The sequence below is a fragment of the Meles meles genome, chromosome 12 (assembly GCF_922984935.1).
Source record: "Meles meles chromosome 12, mMelMel3.1 paternal haplotype, whole genome shotgun sequence".
Taxonomy (NCBI): Eukaryota; Metazoa; Chordata; class Mammalia; order Carnivora; family Mustelidae; genus Meles; species Meles meles.
In genome coordinates, this window is record NC_060077.1 from 59898615 (window position 1) to 59921663 (window position 23049).

A 23049-nucleotide genomic window follows, 5' to 3' on the forward strand; every position below is an offset into this window, starting at 1 on the left:
CAGTGCATCTTATCTGTCTCTGAACATGGCACGGATCTTTAGAGCCTTCTGAAGCTGGAACATCCTCTGAGAAAGCTGCCTCCGCCAGATACATTTGGAAGTTTCAGTAGGTTGTTGTTGACTCTCTAGATTGGGCAGCTTTTGGTCCCTATGTATTCTCTAGATAATCTCCAGATTCAGCACGTTACTTGGCTGTCATATCTTCTGCATTTCTCAACACTGTTTTCTCATCATTTATCTCAGTCTTTCTCGTCATTCTGTTTCTTCCTACTGACTCTTCTGCCTGCCTGCCTCCTAAGCATTGGGATTTTCCAAGGGACCTTTCTCCGAACCCTCTGTTTTTATACCTAACTTCTGGCTGTTTTCTCATATCCCCACATGTGATTTTGATCTCCCTACCATCGATGAAAACCACCAGGTCTGCATCTCCAGCCTTGGCCTTCTGGAGTTCAGGACACATGGGTCCAACCTCCTTAGACATCAGCATCCGAATGTTCTGCAGACATGTCACACTCAACAGGTGCCCATCAGGGACATTCAGATGGGAGCTGTGCCCATCTCTCACCCATAAACTCCCTACCCCCTCAAACCTATTCATACCTTCCAGTCTTCATCTGGTTTAGACCATCTCTTTTGGCCTAGTCATTTAAGCTGGAAGCATGCATATAATTTTTGACAACTTCCTCAATGCTCACACCTACATGCAGTTACCAGGTGTTCATATGTTCCTTTCTCTCAACTCAGCCCTCTTTCCTGTCTCCCCATTGCCTTGTCTTAACCATCTCTCATCTGGACCATTTCAATAGCTTCTAATAGATCTCATATCTTCCAGGTTCTTATTAGCAACCCAACCAAAAAAAAAAAAATCATATCTGTCTTTAAATAGTTCTAGTGGCTCTCCATTATCTATAACAAGCCCTTATGGGCACTCAAGATTTTGGTTATGCGATCCCTACTACCAGTATTTTACCTCCACAGCATCTTCTACATGTTACATTTCATCAGCGCCAAACACTATTACTACCTGAAAGGTGCTGTGTTTTCTCACATTTTCTCTGTGCTTAAAAGACCTCTTCCACTGGGTGCCCACTGAGCTCTTAGCCATCTAGTTGAAGGATCTTCTCTAAAGCCTCCTTTGATTTCTCTTATGTGTTTCCCTTACATCTTGTGCATACCAGGAATACAGGGCTTAGCTCACTGTATATGTAGTAAATTGTGCCCCCTCCCCCACATCTGTGTGTTAAATTGTCCTCCCTCCCCCGCATCATCTCCCCAGAGGAGAGCCCATGCCCACACTCACCTTTGTTATCTCCTAATGCTTGGAGCAGAATAGATATTAGGTAAATGTTTTATGAGCTAGTGAATGAACAAATAGCATGAAAAAAGAAAACACACACTAATCTTTTTTTTAAGATTCTATTTATTTATTTATTTGACAGAGACACAGCAAGAGAGGAACACAAGCAGGGAGAGTGGGAGAGGGAGAAGCAGGCTTCCCACTGAGTGGAGAGCCCGATGCAGGGCTTGATCCCAGGACCCTAGGATCATGACCTGAGCCAAAGACAGACACTTAACAAATGAGCCACCCAGGCACCCCACAGACACACTAATCTATAGAGACAGCTCTTTACCCTATATGCAGAAATTTACTACATGGATCGTGATGGAGGACATGTATTTGCCAATATAGACCACTCTCTAAAGACTGAAGGAAGGATAGTGGGTTTAGTGCAGAAAGGGAACTTCCGCAGAGAATTGACATATGTGGGCTATTTCCTTTGAAGAATCTAACCCTAATGGAGGAAGAAAACTCAGAGGATGATTCTTGATAAATTGGTAGTTAAGAATGTATTCAACCACCTATTAAAATACCCCTTGTTTTAAGTGGATCTTTCTCCATTTTTTTATGAATGAATTTTCTAACAAGTTCAGATAAACTAAGTCATTGACTAAGTGGATTAGTGACTAGATATAAGTGAAGAAGGGTCAACTGCTTGGGGTGAGAGTTTAAGAGTGAGATTTCTAGTTGTACTCCCGTTCTAAGCCAGCTGGTTCTGCCTAGATGGGGTCAGACTCTGCTGGCAAGAAGAGCTAATATTTTCTTTAGGTAATAGTTGTTTTCATCCCATAATATCTCTTGGCTAGACCACTTTATCCTGAAAAATATTTTGGGGAAGATGTTTTTCATATCTGACTTCCTTATGCCTAACACAGTGCCTGGCACATCAGAGATATCAATAAATACTGACTGAGTGAGTGTTGCTGCTAATTACATTAGAACATCTAATTAAAAGTAACTATCTCCTGTTGAGCTGGAAAAAGTGAATTAACAAACTCAAGTTCAGTCAATTTATTTGCTAGCTGTTATTACTCAGGACTATCCATTTTTTTTTAAAGATTTTGTTTATTTATTTGACAGAGAGAAATCACAAGAGAGGCAGGCAGAGAGAGAGGAAGGGAAGCAGGCTCTCCACTGAGCAGAGAGCCCAGTGCGGGACTCGATCCCAGGACCCTGAGATCATGACCTGAGCCGAAGCCAGCAGCTTAACCCACTGAGCCACCCAGGCGCCCCAGGACTATCCATTTTAATGCTTGTGTAGACTTTCCAAAATAGGTTTTATTTTGATGTCATTGGTATTCTTCTGGGACCATGACAAGAGCCAGAGGTGTTCTTGAGATGCATTGGCAATTTGGAATTAGACAATGTCTTCAACCTTGAGGAAAGGCTTGTTTTCTTCTTTGATTTTGTAAGAAAATGAGCATGCTGTAAATTTAGGAACTCCACCAGCCGTACTGGGCATGGAAAGACAAATGAATATTGGAGTTGATCCTGTTCTGATCCTGAAACAATCCTGAGCCAAGACAGCATCTCTCTATCTGATTTTAGGAGAATTTAAGCAAGCTCAAAGGAAGTCTTCATATGCAGGGGTTAATGTTTGGGGTCATAAGGTTTGAGTTCAAGATAATGATAAAGCACTGATAGAGTACAGATAGAGTAATGATACATGATAAAATAATCTTAAAATAGTGATTTAAAATAATGACTTATTATTTAAATATTCAAAAAATTAAATTAAAATAATGACTTAAAATCTTTTCTTTTTTTTGTCTTTTCTGTTTAGAGTGTGAAATCAGATCTGTCCATTAACCAATATTGCAGTAATTGGAACTGAAACTAGAAACTTCTTTTTTTGTCCTAGATGATAATACAGTGGAATTATATTCTGTACATTTTTAACCAGGTGAACTCCATCAGAAGCATAATCTGGGGGGCATGGGTCAGGGGAGTGAAGATTTATAGTATGAACAGCGCACCATACCAAATGTGATTTTAGAGTGTAAGGTTTTGTGTGTCATGGTAACAGGGCCCCCCGCTACAAGCCCAGTACTTCTTATGACATTCTACTGAAGCGAAGTGAACACCTTGTTGGAACCCTGAGGGTTGGTATGGTTTCTACAAAATGGTGTCTTCTAAAAGATGCCTATCTTCCTACCTTCCTACCTTCTAAAGGTAATTTTGGCCCCTTCCAAAGGTAACTTTGGCCACGTATGTTTTCATCTTAAGAGGTGGCTTAGGCTGAACCTGTTTAGAAAATTTAGCTCTCGATTTTGATAATCATAATAAAACTGGGCTAAATTTAGAAGACATATGAATTCACTAGATGGATGGATCAGTATTTTGCACATGATAAAGTGGGTGGTTTGTGTAAAGCTTGAGGAGGCTGAGTTTGAGCCCATCCTAATGAAACTGTTCCCTTAGGGTCGAGATTCTCGACATAGGATGCTCCCTGCCACCCCCCTTCCCCACTGCCTCCAAGAGACATTTGACAGTGTCTGGAGGTATTTTTAGTTGTCCCAACTGAGGAGGTGGTGGTGGTGGCCTCTAGTGGGTAGAGGCCAGGAATGCTGCTAAGCACCCTGCAGAACACAGAACAGCCCTCCCACAACCAAGAATTCTCCAACCCCAAATATCCATGGTATTAAGGCCAAGAAATCCTGCTCTAGAGTGAATCTGAGTGAACAGCTTAGCATGAACTGGCCCAGCACCAAAGGCGAAGTCTAAAGAATTTTCAAAAGTTGTGGGCTTTTTCTCTTGGGACCTTTTTCACATTTATGTGATTAAACCACAAGTTTAAAGTTGATGGTGTTAGTTATTAGCTCTGAACTGGGGAGGTCCCTGGAATGTACATGATTTGGAGCAACTGTTATAGAATTGGCTGGCCCAGCCCTTGGTTTCGTAAGACCTGCCAGAAAGCCAAGTCCTGGCAGAGTCTTCGAGACACCATCACAGACAGAAATCAATTGAAGCCACCCAAAGACTTATTAAGTTCAGATCTTTCTACCAGCAATTTATCTCTTCAAAGGAAAGTTGCATGATGGGAGATTCCAACTGGACACTCTGGACTTGGCTGTCAGGGACATGGATGAAAGCAGACCTGGAACGGTTGTGTTATATTTGTGTATTTGTCTCTTCGGGAATGATTCTGTGCTTCTCCTTTACAGCATAAGTCACCCACCTCGCAGTGGACCATCATGATTAATAGCCTGAGCTTTTCAGTCAGTTCTGGTGGGGTTCAAATCCCAGCTCTGCTTGTCAGTGAGGATGGGAGGAGATGAACACTCAGAGGGTGCCTGAGAGCCGCCCGTGAAGGGACAGTTCCCAGAGGTGTGGGGAAGGTCACGGGACCATCAAGAAGCCCCCAGAGATGAACAGCAGTGAGAGTTTATCAACACTGCTCCCACCTCCAGGCCTGGAGGAACTTGGTTATGCCTGGGACTCAGTGGGAGTCATAGTCTTGGGGAGGAGAGCACAGGACAGAAATGGTAACCTGACCACTTCTGCCAGACTGAGGTCCCACTTAAAAAGAGTGGAGGCATAAATACCAGCCTCTCCTCCTTCTCTCTGGTGCTGCTACTTCTCTGTGAAAGTGAGAGGGAGCCAGCCCCCCAGGGCACAGAGCAGAGCAGAGAGCAGGTCTGGAGAAGTAGACGTGAGCAGCCAGCCCACAGTGTAACCTGGGCAAGTTGCTTAACCTCTCTGGACAGGTGTCCTCCCTTCTCATATGGGGACACTAATCTTCATACTGGTGTATGAAGCTGGTGTGAGGACTCCGTGGAGTGGTGTGTATGCATTTCTTGGGACGCACCAGTGTGTAGAAGGCTCTCAGTACCCAGTATGCAGGGCCTGATGTCTAGCGAGATTTTCCAGACCAGATGAGGAGTTGGTGCTGGGCTTTTGGAGGGACAAAGAGAACTAGCTATTAGGAGTCGTCCTCTGCCCTGGCTGAATTCCTCAGGGCCTGCTCTCTCTCTTCTCCCTCGCAGTTCTGTGATGTGCATGAGGGAAGCCCCAGCATCTGACCAGGCCCTCTTTAAATTCTCTCAACAAAAGCAGTGAAGTTTTCCCTCTTTCCCTGTGGTTCTCATGTTGATGGGTTCCCATCCTGATCCCATGTCCAGCCTCTGTCCTGTAACATCTGTTTTCTTTGGATAAAGCATTCCCCTCCATGGCCATGTTTGGGTTACAGGCCCATCCCCAATATGGCGACAACCAGGTTCCTTGTTACTTCTTTCTGAATATGCTGCGGATCTCTTCCTTTCGGTGATTTCTTCCACATTACCTACATTATCCATTCCTACATCCCTTTTATGCAGTTTAATTTTGGTTTCTTTCTCCTTTTTCTCCTCTCTGCACTCCAACCTTAAAATTTAGTTTAAAGCCCTTTGAATCAGGTCAGTGCAGGTTCTAGCCAAATACATTTTTCTGGCCTTTGCTAAGTGCGTTCTGGCAGTGCTGGGATCCCATCAGTCTGCTCGCTTAGGATGTGGTCCAGGAAGACAGGTCCCAGTTTTGGATGCCTTGTATGCTGCCAGGCATTTCTTGCCATGTCCTCCTTTCCGTACTCATGCCTCCTGCAGGAAGAAGGACTACCTAGCCCCTGGCCCAGGAACTTCTCGCAACTCCCCTTCTCCTCAGCACAGGCCCAGAGGTGGGGCAGACCCTTACGTCCTTCCTCTGTCCAAGGTGATGGGCACGCATGGCTGGTGATGGAAAAGCTGGGTTTGGGGCACGGCTGGCAGCTCCTGACTTGCAGGTTTGGTTAATTGTGGTCACTTCTGAGCCTGTGCCAAAGGCAGGGCTTCAGGGTCCTTACAGGTATGTGCTCGGGCGTGGCTGCCCTGCCCGGCACCATGGCCTTCACTCTTCCCTCCCCAGCCTTGCTCTCTGACGGCAGTGTGAGGGGCCTCCCCACAGAGGGGTTGTGCTCATTTAGGAGACTGTTTGTGTGAGGTGTGCTCAGTTGCAGTCCTCAGAGGGAGACAACACCCCATGCTCTCCTCAGATACTGACAGGCTACCTCCGCCAGAGACTCTATGGAGTGGGAAACAGCTTCCGGTTGGCGCCATGTTTTTTAATCATTATCGTGCGTTGAGCCCCAGTGTCTGGCATTCATCCCTCCCTGCTCAGTCCCCGTCTGCAGGGCTTGCTTCCTGGACTGTGCGCTCCACACAAGTGAGGAGCTTCTCCCATAGCCCAAGGCATGTGTCAGCCATCTCAGTAGCAAGAGTTGCTTGCGTGTCCCTACCTACAGCAGCCATCACCACCCTCAGTGTGACATCCCGGGTCCTCACCCCGCCCTGCAAGGCCCACAGCTAGAGCTCTGGCACGCACAACTTGCGTCCCTCCAGCGTGCCCTGTCTCTTCGTCTCTGCACGCGCTCTGCCCAGAACATTCTCACATCCACTCTTCCCCCTCTCAACTCATATTCCTCCTTGGAGACCCTGCTTAAACGTCACTTTGGAACAGCAACTTACCTTCCTTCTCAGGCCTTGCTAAAGTCCCTTGTCATACCCTCCCCTTGCAGCCCCCCACTGGCCACCATGCTTTTGCTTTCAGAGCATTGTCACATGGAGACGTGTTTAACTGTGTCAGGGTGAGCCAAGGGGCTGAGATTCCCATGTTCATTGGCGGTAGGGCTCCCCATCCTTTGCCATGCAGAGGCCATGGCCAGGCACGTACGGGCTCTTTGCTCCTCTGTAGTCCCTATGATGACAAGCACTGGGTCTGTCACTTGTGTCACTCGTGTACCCCTGTGTCTTTCACCACCAACGCTGTTGTTGGGCCACAGAAAGATTCATTAAATATGAGGGCTGGCAGGAGGGGGAAGTCGTGAGCAGTTTCCACCCCTAGGTGTTGACAAATGTCTTAGCTGTCTTAGGGCTGTTCCTGAAGACTCAGAAGATACGGTCGTCCTGCTTCCTGGGCACTCTGTGAAGGGAGATGATACTTTTTCTCCTGTCTGCTCAGAGCAGGGCAACCTGGCAGAGGATAGTGACTCAAGGAATGGAGGGCTGTGTGTGGAGGGGCCATGAGAGAGGACCTGCTGAGAGAGTATGGGAGAGAATGGGAACAGAAATGTTCTGGAACTTGGGGTGCAGTCTCAGCTTCCTGGGTGTCAGCCAAGACTTTATGAGCAGATGTTGGCCTGACACCATGCTGGGGGCTGTGGACACTGGAGGGAGGTTAGGTCTCAGTCCTCGGGGACCCTTTGCCTTGTCATTCCTGTGTTTGGTTAATGCAGCTGCAGAAGGGCTGTGCCGTGGGTCCTAGCTGCTCCTTCCAGGGATCCCCTGTCACTTGTGCCCTCTCTTGCGTGACTGGCGACACATTACTGTGATCCCCAGGGATGGGTTTTTATGTCCCTTTTCCCTAGCTGAGGAGCGAGCCCTCAGAAAGCGGGATGTGTGTTCTGTCATGACAGGGGTGTGTGCGGGACTCCCTGGCATGTGCGGGACAGTTGTCATCAGGAAGGAGCCACATGTGTTTGCTCTCACACCGCCACCCTCTAGCTGTGCTGGTTTTGCCCGACTCACGTGTGTGTGACTCTTATTTGTCCGTCGCTAGGACAACCTCATGTGCCACAGATTTGCAGTCGGGCCTGGTGGTGCTGAGTCTGCATTCTGGTCGGGGGTGGAGACGGCTGCCTCCCCAGCAGCGGGGCATGGAGAAACCAGCCGGTGCGGCTCGCATACAGAAATGACTCCACAAAGTGAGGTCCTAGCATAGGGGGGCTGAGGTTGCTGAGTGTTTTAGCCACAAGACTGGGGGGCTCTCTGGCACGTGCATGACTGTTGGGGTAGCACCTGTGCTCCTCAGGGGCCGGAGTCGCTGCATCCGCGGAAGGAAACGGGATGGCAGCGTGCACGTGGGCTGAAGTCAAAATGCCACCACACCGTGGGTCTTTTCTATTTCGTGGGCCCAGTCTCCTGGGATGGAGAGTAGACACGGGCTTCTGGCAACCCACCGCACCCGTCTCCCCGTCACTGACAAAGCCACATGGAGGCACCCTAGCCGGTGTTCACCATATGCTCGCCAGTTAAAACTCAAATGCCTGCCACATGCTAGACGGTTGGAAACACATTTGGGTTTTGATGTGGCTATTCTGATGTGAGTGTGTGCGAGGACATATGCCTTCTGTCAACCCTAGGATGACAGTGGTATTGGTAACACAGCGCTTCTGCCGTGCTCGTAAAAGAAGGGGTGATTGTAGCTCTTCGATAAATACTTCATTACCAGAGGAAGAAGAAATCACCAGAAAATTTCCTTTAATACCAAAGGGCATTTTTCCCAAGGTTGTATTCACGCTTTCCCTGTACTCAGTTCAGTCTGTTTTTGAGGAAGAGGGTCCGCCGGCACCATGCTTCGGTCAGTGGGCTCACGGTGTATGCCCTTTGGCTTCCTCCTGCTGCTGCCAGGGAGGACATTTCGGCCTAGAAACCTTGTCCTTGTATCACCAGTTCTTGGGGACACCAGCAGGGACAACCAGTAGACAGCAGAGGGCCTTTGCTGCCCCGGCTTGCTTCCTCCAGTCTCCCCGGGAAGCAGGTCCCCATACTAGACTAGAAAATAAACAACCTGCCATGAAGCCACGGTCAGGCAGGACAGGAGGGAGAGGCTCTCTGACCTCTACACTCAGTTCCTACCTGAAGGACAGTGGAGAGACTCTCCTGGAGGAATCATTCTTCCTTTGGTGGCTGGAAGTTGCCCAAGGACATAAGGAGAAGCTGACGTTGCACCTTCCCCAATTCCCTCTTTCTCAGAGGAAGGCAGCCTGAGAGAAGATGAGGGGTGGGGAAGTGGGCCCAGGGAGTCCTGGCAGAATGACTTATGGCTGGGAAGCAGAGGGCAGCTGGGCTCCCTGCCCAATGAGGCCTGAGCAGTCCTCTCCCATAGGAATGGCACCTCCTGGCCTGCTGGGGGGCCTGTTCTGCAAATTCCACTGCCAGCCGCCCCCACTCACCTGAGCCAGCAGGTTGCCTCCACAGAGGGAGTGCTCTGATCTGCTTGTTCTCCTGGGGTCTTCTGAGGTCTGGGCAGGTCCCTTACAGTTCCTGTCCTGTGCAGATCCTGCTGAATTTCTACATTCCTGCATTTGTGTAGCATTTGCTTAGGGCTTGAGCACGTACTCTTGGGGTACACTGTCCCAATCCCAGCAATGTGGTTTTGCCCATTCCTGAGGGTCACGCTCTCAAGAGTGACCTCTCTCCCTCTGGATTTCACATGTGGCAGCCAGCTCAGAACTTTCTGTGTTCTCTATCATTTTGCTACTCCTATACAGTGCATAGCTGAGAATTTTGCTCAGGAAAACCATGCAAAGCCATACTATGCCACTTTCCTGTTCCCTAGAGGATGTCCCAAACAGGAACGGGAACATCATACCTTGCTACAAGCATCAAATCTCCAGTCCTGATAGGTTTATAAATAGTTCTGTGCCCATGAGAGATTCTCAACTTTCCAAATCATGGGCTAATCAAATTATGAGTAAACCTAATTCAAGCGAAGGGCATCAGTCCTCATTGGTTTGACCACTGATAAAACACAGAGCTGCTCCTGGTGAGTAACAAATTACCGCAAACAGCAATTCAAATTAGACCCATTCATTATCTCACAGTTTCTGTAGGTCAGAAGTCCAGCAGGGTTCAACTGGTTCTTAGTGCTGGGGCTCATGAGGCCCCACTCAAGCTGTGGCTGGCCTGTCCCTTACTGGGAGGCCCTGGGAAGAATCCACCTCCTGTTCATTTAGGTTTTGGCAGAATTCGGTTTCTTGTGCTCTCAGGCCCAAAGTTCCTGCTCTTTATTTTATGTTGGCCAGGAATTGCTCTCTGCTGCTAGTGGCCACTCACATTCCTTGTCTGTCACATCATCCCTGCCCATCTTTAAAGCCACGTGCTTCTTACCTCTCTGACTTTGTGTTTTTTTTTTTTTTTAATTTTATTTATTTATTTGACAGACAGATCACAAGGAAACAGAGCAGCAGGCAGAGAGAGAGGGGGAAGCAGGCTCCCTGCTGAGCCGAGAGCCTGATACGGGGCTCTATCCCAGGACCCTGGGATCATGACCTGAGTTGAAGGCAGAGGCTTTAATCCACTGAGCTACCCAGACGCCCCTTTGACTTTGTTTTTTATGGCCCATCAGAAAACACTGTGCTTTTCGAAGTCTCCCCAGATTGTCTCAGGCCACCCAGATAATCGCCACATCTTAGAGTCAAGTGACTCGAGACTCCACTGTCAGCTGCACGGTCCCCTCCCAGCAGTGCCTAGAAGAGTGTTTGACTGAATGACCAGGGGATGGGAATCCTGGGGGCCACCTTTAGACATCTGCCCACCACAAACAACAAAGAAATCAACCTCCTGTCTCCTTTCACATCTCCCTTGACATTCCCAAGAAATTCCTGTTGTGATTATAATCTCCATTGTTGTTGTTTCCACCAGCGAGTGTTGGGGATCCCGAGCCTGGGCCGGAGGTGGAAGTGGGGCAGGGTACCGATGAGGCCAGCCCAGAAGTAGCCTGTGCCCGCGTGGGAGCAGAGAGCGAAGTGGAGCGAGCGCTGGAGCAAGAGCCAGAAGAGCGAGCCTCCCTCAGTGAGAAAGAGAGGCAGAGTGAGGAGGTGAACGAGAAGGACAACTGCTCTGCCTCCAGCATCTCATCCTCCAGCAGCACGTTAGAGAGGGAGGAGAAGGAGGACAAGCTCTCCAGGGACAAGGGAACTGGTAATACAGCCCCAGTAAACACGTTCCAGGGAACTCTGGGTGGGGGACTTGGTTTGTTGGCCACTGAGGTGACCCTGCTGGTTCAGCTCGCTCAATGGCCTGTGTCACCTGTTGTCTGGAGGTGAGGGGTGTGGCCATTCTGTGGGCAGCCCTCAGCTTCCTGCCCCATGGGGAGGTGGCCCCATGCCCTATGCCATGCTCACTTCGACAGGTGGGAAAAGGGCCCAATAATGAGGACAGCAAAGGACTTTTCCTGAGAAATAAGTCCCAAAAGAGACCTTCCTCATTTCCTTCTAATTGCTTGTTCATAGTAAATGTAGCTTTTGTTCTGAGTTAAATTGAGACATATGTCATGTTGCTATCTGCTCCCTTGAAATTTTCTACAGTGAAGTGTGCTAAGCCATCATGATGGACATTTCAGACCAGAGCAGATTGGTTAAAATGAATTGAATGAGTACTTCTAAAAAGTGGCAGTTCAAAGTGGGCTGAAGTCAGTTTGATGTTCTCTAGTAGAATATACATAATTTAAGGAACTTTCCACAATATGCTCAGAGCCACTCTTTTGTTAGAAGTCTTTGCTTTTCTTTATGAAATTAGATCTTTTGGGCATTATAACTGATATTCAATCAGTTCATCTGTGTAGTGATAATTTTATGTTGAGACACCAAATGGAACGTTAATCCTCACTGGGAACTCGGAGAGGGTGCCAGAGAGGATTATAGGAATTCTAAAGGATTCATGTAATCGTTTGAATTATGGTTCACATGCAACCCCATAAGGTTTGTTTTCCTACCCATGACTTGTGTGCTATTGAGATGACAGCCACCTCTCTCAGCTAACACCCTTCACCAGTGGAGGCATATCTTGCTAGTCAGCCTTCATTAACCTACAGGCTGATACACACTCAAGGAGCCTATACCTTGGGCCCAAAGTGCATCATGAAGGTTCCACAAGGGCCTGCCTGCTGGTGACATGACGCATGCCTGGCTTGTCAGCTCACAGATTAAGAATATGTGATCTCTGAAGCACGGATGTGCAAATGAAAACTGAATGAATGAATGGAGCTATAACGCCTGCCATGAGACCTATCAATCAATGCCTTAGTCCTAGTTGATACTTTAGTTTTCACCAGCTATATTAATAAGTTTTATTCTTTAAATTGCTGGTCATTATGATGCATTGAAGAAGAACTGAAAGACTTTATTAGTTTATATCTTAGTAATTATTGCTTTGAAAATCTCATGTCTGTTTGGTGTGCTAGAAGGTATTACATATATGGATATTTATTTAATTTTCTTTCAAAGTCAGATGGCAATTAGTCTCCCAAATCCTGCTTGTTAGTATTCACATTTAATGTGATCAGGGTCACAGTACAGGGGGTTGGGTCAGGGAAGTCTTTTTGATCAGTTTCATCTTAAATCACGTTTTATTATAAATAGCTGTAGAAATTATTCATCATCACTGGGTTTAGCAAGCCTAAAACATATCAACAAGTTGGGTTAGTGAAAAGAAGCCAAGGAACGGAACTTTCTTGGATCAGCTTGTCCAATATTTTTCCAAATAAGGGCAACTTTCCAAAAATGGAGACTCTACTCCCAGTGAAGAGCCATTGATTTTCTACCAAAAGCTGGTGGTGTCCAAGACTATTGACTCAGGAACTAAAGCTTTGCAGTGATTTTTTTCTGCTTCAGTCTGGTGCTATTAAGAGATGTGATCATGTTTATTTGTTGTAGCTTCTTAGTTCCTAGAAAATCCTACTGTTCCCAGGCACCATGAGCAGCGGTGAAGCCAGGCAGCTCTGTCATCATATCTCTTGCCTTTGGATGTGTTCTCAAATCACAGAAGCAATCATAATGATCCTAATGATTGTAGCCATTACTCAGAAATGAATCTGTAGGACTTGAAAGAGTCTCAACATTTTCTGCTTGGGTGGCTTTCTTTTTGTTCCATGTATTCCCCTCCATGGCATTAATGTGAGAGGAGTTATTGTGGCATTTGTTACACTTTGCTGTAATGCCTTGTATAAGTGTCCTTTATTGCCACTTGAATGTAAGCTTTGTGAGGATGGGGATGTCTGTCTTGTTCATTGTGAGTCCTCACTTCCTAGCTGTAGGACTAGTACATAGTAGAGGCTCAAAAAAAAAAAACAACAAACAAACCACTGATAAATAATTGAATGAAGAGGCATCTGGCTAAGATGGAGCAGCTCCATTGTTCCCAGTTCCCTCCTCTCACAACTAAGATAGGAAGACCCTGGGCATAGCAGAACCATCAGTTGTAGGAGGACTCTGAAAAGTGGAAAGAAGGCAGACTGTCTAGGGACCTTCGGACATTAATGACATGGCAGTGAAGCTCTAAGTAAATCCTATTCTTATAGCGAAAAAATTGGGATATGGATTGCCTAACAGAGCAGAAGATCATTTTGGCTATTAATACATGCCCTACCCTAGACAAGCACTAATGGAAAACCTGCTGTTGTCCTACTCCTCCCCTGCCTAGTAGTTTCAGTGGGACCAAAGAGGAAGTAATCTTCTATATCCTCCCCTCCATGGAAACAGGAATTATACGGTTCCCATTCTCCCCTCCCTCCAACTGTGTGGTGTCAGTGGGACTCAGGAGGGAGCTAGTTCTCTATCCCCTGCCCAACAGAAGCCAGTAGTGCTCTCTCATTTCCTTGCTGGCATAGTTCTGGCCTAATGGGGAACTGATATTTTATCACCTACAGGGCAGAAGCAAGTGGCATCCCGTTCTCCATTAGGGTAGTGTCAGTGGGGTCTTCTAGAGATCTGAGTTTACACCTTCATCCAGTAGAAGAGAGACTTAAGGAGGCAGTAGAAGAGGCAGCATTCTATGGCCCCGGCCCTCCTCCTCTGACACCAGCTGGGCCCAGCAGGGAGCTCAGTCTCTATCCCCACCCTCCATAAAAAAACATAGAATGATGTGGCTGGAGGTGGAACTAATCTGCAGTCTATTCTCCCCACCCAGAATCAGCAGAGACCAATGGAAAGCTGAGCCTTCACCTCCACGTGGAGGCAATGCAAGTGTTCCACTTCCACTGGGAAGATGCCAGTGGGGTCAAGGAGCTGCTGCACCCCCAAGCTGGCCGTCTTCAGTAAGGGCAAGTCAGCCCTCTTGCTGCGGTGGTGACAGTAGGACGCAGTAGGGAGCTGAACATCTCCCCCCACCAAGACCTGTCCACCACATCTAAACAGGGCAAGTGCCTGCTGAAAGAGAAGAATAAGTATGATCCAAAGTCTAGCAAATAATCCCCAAAATATCCAGGATAAAATCTCTCATCATATCAAGAACTAGGGCACTCACAACTTGAATGGGAAAGACAAGAAGCAGATGCCAACACCGAGATGAGCCGGATGCTGGAATTATCTAACAAGGCTTTGAAGGCAGCCATCATAATAATGCTTCTGTGAACAGTTCCAAACATTCAGCAAACACATGAAAGAAATCAAATATCTTAGCAAAAAAAAAAAAAAAAGATATAAAAAAGAACCAAAGAGAAATTATAGAACTGAAAAATATAATGACCAAAATAAAATACTTGTTGGCCTCTGTAGTAGATTGGAGACAGTAAAGGAAATAACCTGTGCAGTTGAAAACTGATCAGTAGAAATGAACAAATCTGAATAACAAAGGGCGAAAATAGACTAGAGAATGAACAGAGCTTCAGGGACCTGTGAGACTATATCAACAGAACTAACATTCATTTCTGAGTGAATGGGAGTCTGAGTGGGAGAGGAGAAAGCCTGCAGAACTGGAAAAACATCTGAAGAAATAAAGACTGAAAATTTCCCAAATTTGACAAAAAGTGTAAACCTCCAGATTTAAGAAGCTAAGCAAATCCTAATGGGGATAAATCCAAAGAAATTCACACCAGTTCTAAAAATTAAAGACCAAAAATAAAACATCTTGAAAGGGAGTAGGAAGAAACGGTGCGTTATCTATAAAAGAACACCAATTCAAATGTTTCATCTGAAACATGGGGGTGAGCAGAAAGGGCCACAGCATTTGTCAAGTGATGAAAGACTAGAATTATCTAGATCTAGATAGAATTCTGGATGCAGTGAAATTAGCCTTTAAGAATGAAGAGAAAATGAGGACATTCTCAGTTAAAGAAAAGCTAAGAGAATTTGCCACTAGCTGGCCACTCTTAAGAATGGCCAAAGGATGTTCTCTGAACAGAAAGGGAATGATGACAGCAGGCGGCTAGGAATTTTGGAAAAAACTGAACAATGGAATAGGTAAAAATAGTAAATAAAAGACTGTCTTTGCCTCAATAATTTTCTTAAACCCTATGTGATGGTAAAAACAAAAATTAGAATGTGATGTCTTGTGCTCAAGTATGTAGAGGAATTACTTAGGACAATTCTGTTTTTAAAGTAGGGAGAGTCAAAGGATCTAATGGAAGTAAGGGTTCTATGCTTCAGAGTCATAGAATTTCAGTACCAGCACCCGGAGAAGCTAGTGTTCATATTGTAATTCCTAGAGCAACTGCTAAGAAGATTATATGAAACAGTGGACTCAAAAGCAGTAAAAATCGAATTGAAATTCTAAAGAATATTCAGGTAACTCACCTGAGACCAAAAAAGAAGAAAAAGGTGGGGCGCCTGGGTGGCTCAGTGGGTTAAAGCCTCTGCCTTCGGCTCAGGTCATGATCCTGGGGTCCTGGGATTGAGCCCCACATCGGGCTCTCTGCTCTGCGGGGAGCCTGCTTCCTCCTCTCTCTCTGCCTGCCTCTGCCTAGTTGTGATTTCTCTCTGTCAAATAAATAAAATAAAATAAATAAGTAAATAAAATTTAAAAAGAAGAAAAAGGCACCAAAACAAAGAGAACAAACAAAAAATAAAGAGGCCGACTGAAGCCCTAACATAATAACTACCTCATTTTTTTTTTTTTTAAGTAGTCTCTACGCCTAACACGGGGCTCAGGCCCACAACCTCAAGATCGAGAGTCACATGTTCTACCGACTGAGCCAGCCAGGCACCCCAACAATTAAATTAAAAGACGGAGATTTGCAGAGTGGATAAAAATATAACCCAACTCTATGCCATGTATACAAAACTCCTTTTAAACATAAGGCCACAGGCAGATAGAAAGTTAAAAGTTGGGAAAAGATATACCATGCTATCATTAATCAAAGAAAGCAGGAAAGACTGTATTAATTTCGGATAAAGTAGACTTCAAAGCAAAGGAAATTACTAGAGACAAAGAAGCCTATGTAGTGTAGCATACACTGCATAATGATGCAAAGAGACCTAATTGAGTAAAGAGAGTAAGGGAGAAACCCAGCATTTAAAATATTCCGATTGTGTCCTTTTCCTTGTTGACAAAATAAGAAATTGCAACATTTCCCAGTACATGGAGAAGGAGAGACTCAGCCACTTTATGTGTTGCAGCTTGCTGACCTCAAAGCAGTCTTCCCATTTACAGGGCTGTCTGACCAGTTATGGGAACTCTCGATACCCAGATTTTCCCATCATGTCCTCAAATGCCATCTCTTCCCTCTTCGATGGGGGTTGTCTACTAAGTGTGTGCTTTGAAACACTTGTGAGAGGTTTCAAGAGCTCCTTGTTCTGGTTATTGGTCCTTTGGTGAGGTTAGGTCACTGCTGAACAGAGCTACAGAGGAAGGAAAGCACCAGGGGAACTTTGTGCCTCCCCAGTAATGCCTCCTGTAAGATCAAGGCAGGGCCCTGTGGGAGAGAACAGTGTCCCTCCCAGCATGTTTGACTGGGCCATTCTCCTTGGTGGAACAAAAGCTCCTGATGTGCATGTCCGTGGCCTAGGCCCCTGCCATTCCCCAACACGAATAAAGGCCTTGGGTATACCATGGAACTGACATCCTGAATGCCCACCAGACAGCCCTGCTGGCCCTTAGGAAGCAAACTCAGAAGAATAACTTTCCTGACCATTCATTGATTCATCCTCGAGGCTGGGAGTACAACAAAGAACAACAGCAATCACAAGACCCAATCCTCACTCTTGTAGAGTTTACATTCCAATGAAGAGGACAGTTTAACAAGTACTTATAATCATTCCAGTGGTAGGACAAAGGCAGCAATAAAATAAATAAGGAAAATGCGTGGAAGATGAGAGAAGTACTCTTTTTTTTTTCTTATTTGACAGAGAGATCACAAGTAGGCAGAGAGGCAGGTGGGGGGTGGGGAGCAGGTTCCCCGCTGAGCAGAGAGCCCAATGTGGGGCTCGATCCCAGGACCCTGAGATCATGACCTGAGCCAAAGGCGGAGTTTTAACCCACTGAGCCACCCAGGTGCCCCTAAAGTACTCTTGTGATGAATGCTGAAAAGGGTGAAAAATGGCATTGGGGAGAGGGAGGAAGTGTTGCACAATTTTAAATAAGGTGGTTGGGGAAGACTTCATTGAGAAGGTGCTATTTGAGCAAAGACTTAAAAGGAGGTTGAGAAACAAATTGTGTGGTTACATGGGTGCAGTTCGTCCTGGGATGGGCAAAGGCCCTGAGGCCAGATCACGCCCGGTGAGGTGTAAGAATGTCAAGCAGCTACTATAGCTAAAGAGGTCTGGGTATGTTTGTCAAGAAAATTAAGGTGGGTTCACACAGGGTTTGGGAACATTGAAAGGTCACTGGCTTTTTTCTTGGAGGAATGTGGCAGCTTTAGAAGTCTTTGAGCAGAAAGATCTGATCGGACATTTTAACACATGGCATTGCTGTCAAGAACTGACTCTAGAGGGACATGTGCGGAAGCTGGGACCAGCGAGGGGACACCCCTGCAATGTTGTAGGCAAGAAACCATGCTGGCTCAGACCAGGGCCATGGCAGGGCACATGACGAAAGTGGGCAGATTCTGGATGTGACATGAAGATTTAGCTAACAGGACACCCTGCTGTGTTAGACGGCACTCATAAAAGAACAGGAGGAGTCCAAGGACTGAGATTTTTGGAATCAGTCTCAAGATGGATGATGAAAGTTGCCATGTCTGCAACAGGAAAGACTGCAGGAAAAGCAGGTTAAGGGGGGGGGGGGTGTGGATGAGGGCAGACATGGCACCTAAAGCCCGAAGACTGGATGAGATGGGAACTAAGTGTGTGAGGATATAAGAGGGCCAAGGACATTTAAAGGGTAAAGATAAGGAGGAACTGGCATAGGAGACGGAGAAAGAGCAGCCAGAGGAAAGGCAGTAGAGCAGGTGAGTACAATGTTCTAGAAGCCAAGTGAAGGCGTAAGGAGGGATGGAGCTGCTGGGTCTAGTGCAGCACCAAAGTATTCAACCACCTGGGAAGGAGCAGCTTTGACAGGTGCTGAGAGCAAAAACTTCAGCAGACAGGGTTCCAGAGAGACAATAAGGAGAAAAATTGGAGCAGTGAGTGAAACAGCTCTGATAAGCAGCTTTAATTGAAAGGAAAGGAGAAAAGTTGGATTATAGCTGGAGGGCTAAGTGGAGTCGAGTTTTGTTTGCTTTTTTAAAGATGGGTGAAATTATACCATGTTAACAGGCCAGCAGGAAGGTCTAGTGGGCAGAGCATGGGTAATCAGGACAGAGAACTCCTGAAACGGCTTCCAGAGGCACACGTGGAGTGGCTGCCCCTGCTAAGGATGGTGATTTATCAGTAATCACAGGAGGGAGACTGTGGTTGGGGTTCAGGTGCAGGAGGGGAGAGGCGGGATGAGACCCTGCAAGATCTCCGCTGACTTCTTCTGTTGAGCTGCTGAACTAGAAGCAAGGCTATGTTGGTGTGCAGATGAGATGGTGGGGAGGTGAGAGGGGAGGTGGGGAGAGTCCCCCAGAAGAGGTCGTGGATGAGGCTGCCAGGCAGGCTTAAGTGTTTCCTGAACACCGGTGACCACAGACTTAAGGTCCGACTGGTGACATGGTTGGTGCGCTTCCCCAGGCATGTGAGCTGTACTGACACAGATGTGGAAACAGACCTCACTCTCCAGCCTTCCCAACACCTGTCCTATGGTGGGAGAGGGAGTATCTTCCTTGCCTCCCTGCATCTAGTTAGGACAGAAGCCCCCTAGTTACCCATGGCTGGGTGGGTCTGGACCCGCTGTCCTGGGTGGGCAGGAAAATACTCCCGTGAGCCAGGGTGGGAGCTGAGAGCGGTGTCCTGCCTACAAGGGTCTTGGGTCCTGGGGCAGGTCATTGAGAATCTGATGCAGCCTCTCTTCCTGGTCAGGAGCATCCTGTGAGCTGGACCACCTTCCCCTTCAGTCGCTTTACTTCAGTGTCTTGTCTGAAGTCGCTCTGTGTGTAAGGCCTCCCTATTCCCAACTGGTTTCTCGTGAGACTGAGACACCTGCCGCTTGCTCACTTTCTCTGCCCCCTCCTGTATGCTTTCAGGTTTGTGGTCTGCGGGTGTTCAGGATGCCGGTGTAAATGAACAGTGTGGCGACATCCTCACCAACAAACGCTTCATGCTGGACATGCTGTATGCCCATAACAGAAAGCCCACGGATGACGAGGAGAAGGGAGAGGGTGAGAGCGGAAGGACTGAGCCGGGCGCCGAGGCGGTGGCCAGCCTGGCCAGCAGGATATCCACCCTGCAGGCCAACTCTCTGGCCCCGGATGACAGCGTCAGAAGGGTGGACGTTGGCTGTCTGGACAATCGGGGCAGCGTGAAAGCCTTCGCTGAGAAGTTCAATAGCGGGGACCTAGGGAGAGGCTCTGTCTCCCCTGACGCCGAGCCGAATGACAAGGTCCCCGAGAAAGCCTCTGCACAGCCGAAGACGGAATCTGACTACATCTGGGACCAGCTCATGGCCAACCCGAGGGAGCTCCGAATCCAAGACATGGATTTCACCGACCTGGGGGAGGAGGACGACGTGGACGTCCTGGACGTGGACCTGGGTCCCAGGGAGGCCCCAGGGCCGCCGCCCCCACCCCCGCCCACCTTTCTGGGTTTGCCACCCCCACCCCCACCGCCCCTGCTGGACAGCGTGCCTCCCCCTCCAGTCCCCAGTAATTTATTGGCTCCTCCTCCAGTATTCAACGCTCCTCAGGGCTTAGGGTGGCCCCAGGTCCCCCGGGGTCAGCCGGCATTCACCAAGAAAAAGAAGACCATCCGCCTCTTCTGGAACGAAGTGCGGCCGTTTGAGTGGCCGTGTAAGAACAACCGACGTTGCCGAGAATTCCTGTGGTCGAAACTGGAACCCATCAAGGTGGACACGTCCAGGCTGGAGCACCTGTTTGAGTCTAAGTCGAAGGAACTGGCCGTCTCCAAGGTACCGCTGGCATCCCAAATGCTTCTTGATTTGCAGAGTTCCACTGTTGGGTAGGAGTGAGAGGTCTGTGGTGTGTAAAAATCGCTTCGGGCTGCTTTGGCTCCGTGGTGAAAGAGGCCGTTCACCTAACAGTCTGTTTCAGAGACAGACTGTTTTAGAGACAGTCTCTTTCAGAGACTAGTCTGTGCCCTGTGCTAGACACAAGCTACCGCGTGCAGGACCTTAACTGGCTAAGGCAGAGGGCAGCCTCCTAACACCTTTAGGCAAAGTAGCTTTCAAAGAACCAAATCACCCAGAGGAAAAGGCAGAAAGAGTCGCCGGGGAGTATTGGCATAGCCCAACCATAGACGCTGACATCAGCAAGAGGAAAGCAGTCTTGCACATTTATCAAACGCACGGACTTTATCCGTGGGTCTGCTTACTCTTCTTTTGATTATAGTGGGTGCTGGTGGTGGTTGGAACCTCAGCTGGAACCACACAGTGATTTAGAGCCTGCAGATTTACCTGCGAAAATTTACGGCGAGTTTAGTTTTAGCTGTGTGTGTTGCATTTATCAGTGTTTGGGGTGATATAAAGCTATCTGAGGTGGGCTCCCCCACCTGCCAGTCGAGTACCAATTCTGAATCAAAAAGTATGTGTAGCAACTTCATGATAAGAGTACCCTTTAGACAGGGAGCCAGGGGACAGGGTCAGTGCTTGGGGCGGCAGGGCCGGTGCCGGGGTAGCAGGTAGGGCTGCTTTTCTTAAGTTGGCCTTTACCCTGGTGTTGATTTCTGCCCAGTCTCAGGAAAGATGTGAATATAAACTCTTCCAGACTCAGGAATCTCCCCCCGCCAAGCCCCGACCCCCGGCCCCGCGTCAGAATGAAAGCTTCCTCCTGCTTATAAAGCCAAACAGCTAGGATCCAACACAACGAAGCTTGTCCTGCCAGTGCTCTCCTTCAGCCGAAAGTAGACCCCTTTTTGTCCTCTCTCAGAAATGACATCGAGGAAAGGGAGGTCGGGCACCCGCTCTGTGTGTGTGTGTCCTGACTTTGCCAGGACTGGGGACATGTGGTGCTGAGCCTCCCACACGCCCCCTTGAGTTCTTCCAGTGCAGTCCTGCATTTGGGACAAGACAGGCCTGGCTGGTTCCAACAGCCGTTTCTGTGGCCCAGAGTTCCCCAGGGCTTGCCCTCGCTCATACCACCCTCCAGCCCACTGATCTAGTTGGCTGGTGTCCCTCGGCTGCCACCTCCCACGTGGGCTCCTCTGGCTGGTGCACCCTCTGGGCTTCCCCTGGGTGCTCAGCCCCCATAGGTGGCTGGCCCTTGCCTCGGGTGGGAGGAAGACAAGGGAGTAAGTTTGGCAGTGAAGTTGCTTCTGACTTCATTTTTACAAAGGAAATAGCAAGATTAAAAGCTTCACTGAGAAGGGCACCTGGGTGGCTCAGTGGGTTAAGCCGCTGCCTTCGGCTCAGGTCATGATCTCGGGGTCCTGGGATCGAGTCCCGCATAGGGCTCTCTGCTCGGCAGGGAGCCTGCTTCCCTCTCTCTCTCTACCTGCCTCTCTATCTACTTGTGATCTCTCTCTGTCAAATAAATAAATAAAATCTTTTTATTAAAAAAAAAAAAAAAGCTTCACTGAGAAAACCCCAAATGGGAAGTCCACTTGCCTCCCTCCTTCTCTTGGCCCTACTCTGGTTGGTGACAAGAGTCTGGTCAGTGCCCGCTCAGTAGCCCAAAGTTCCATTCTGGCTTGAAGCAGGTGGTGACCTCATAGAATACTTTATTGCCTGGCTGAAGGACAAATGTTTGCCTGGTTTTTATAAGGTGAGAGCATAAGAGAAACCTAATAGTATATTGAAAAATTTACCAAATGGATTCAAGTATGTTCTTCCATGGGACCCAGAAAGCCATACCTTTGCTCTTTGGGTGGGGCCGGGGGTGGAGGGGGGAGATAAGAAATGTGAGCAGGAACTAATTCACAAATATTACAGAAGGTGAAAATGCACATTAGGAATAAGGTACATCACAGTGGAGAGTTGAATCCCTTAAGTGTAGGTTAGTAAAGCAGATATAACCAATTTTATTTCTGTTTCTAATTCTCGACTGTGATTTTCATAAAACACAGCTGTAAACAGCCACTTCCGAATTCTGGCTCATGAGAAGTTCTTCATTAAACACAATAGCAAGCAACACAAGTAAAATGGAATAGACTTCACAAGACAGCACAGAGCAAAGGGAATCGGTTTTGGGTTTTGTCAGAAAACTTACACCAGACCAGAGTTCTGGAACATGCTCGTGACCATCTGGGTCGCCCCCATAATAAAGACTCCTGTTCCAGATCCAAGGCTGGGTGACCACTTAGTGGAAGTAAGAACAGAAAACTATGCTTTTGTGTTTCCTTTCCAAATAGTTTTTGGAATTGGAGCCATTTTTCTCTCTCAGCAGGAAATATATATAGCTTTTTAGTAAGATGACTTTAATTATTTTCTGTGGAGAAAGGCAGAAATCTTGTGCTGCATTTCATCATGTTGTGCTTCTATTGCTGGGCTAAGGTGTGGCAAATCACAGAGGAGATCATAGGTGTGACCCAAGGGAAAGATGTCAGGGCAGAAAGCCCTGGAGGTAAGGGGAAATACCCCTGTGGACCTGCCGTCATCCTGAGGAAGCCCCAAGAAGTGGTCTTCAGCCTGTGTGCCCAGTCAAGAGTAGCAAAGCCCCTCCTGCTCCCAAAAGGCAGTTTTTAGATCCTAAGTTACAGACAGACCCAGACACGTGTGGAGTGGAAGAGGAAACAG

The 23049-nt window shown here is 47.6% G+C and overlaps 1 protein-coding gene across 6 annotated transcripts in view; it reads left to right on the forward strand.

Moving 5' to 3' along the window:
• The window catches only part of FHOD3 (formin homology 2 domain containing 3), a 459983-nt gene that overhangs the window by 380152 nt on the left and 56782 nt on the right, over positions 1-23049 (forward strand). For all 6 annotated transcript variants that reach the window (XM_046025395.1, XM_046025389.1, XM_046025392.1 and 3 more), the window contains 2 exons: positions 10774-11052; positions 19388-20268. In XM_046025395.1, the coding sequence (XP_045881351.1) occupies positions 10774-11052; positions 19388-20268 (1160 nt within the window). The remainder of the gene's footprint in view (positions 1-10773; positions 11053-19387; positions 20269-23049) is intronic.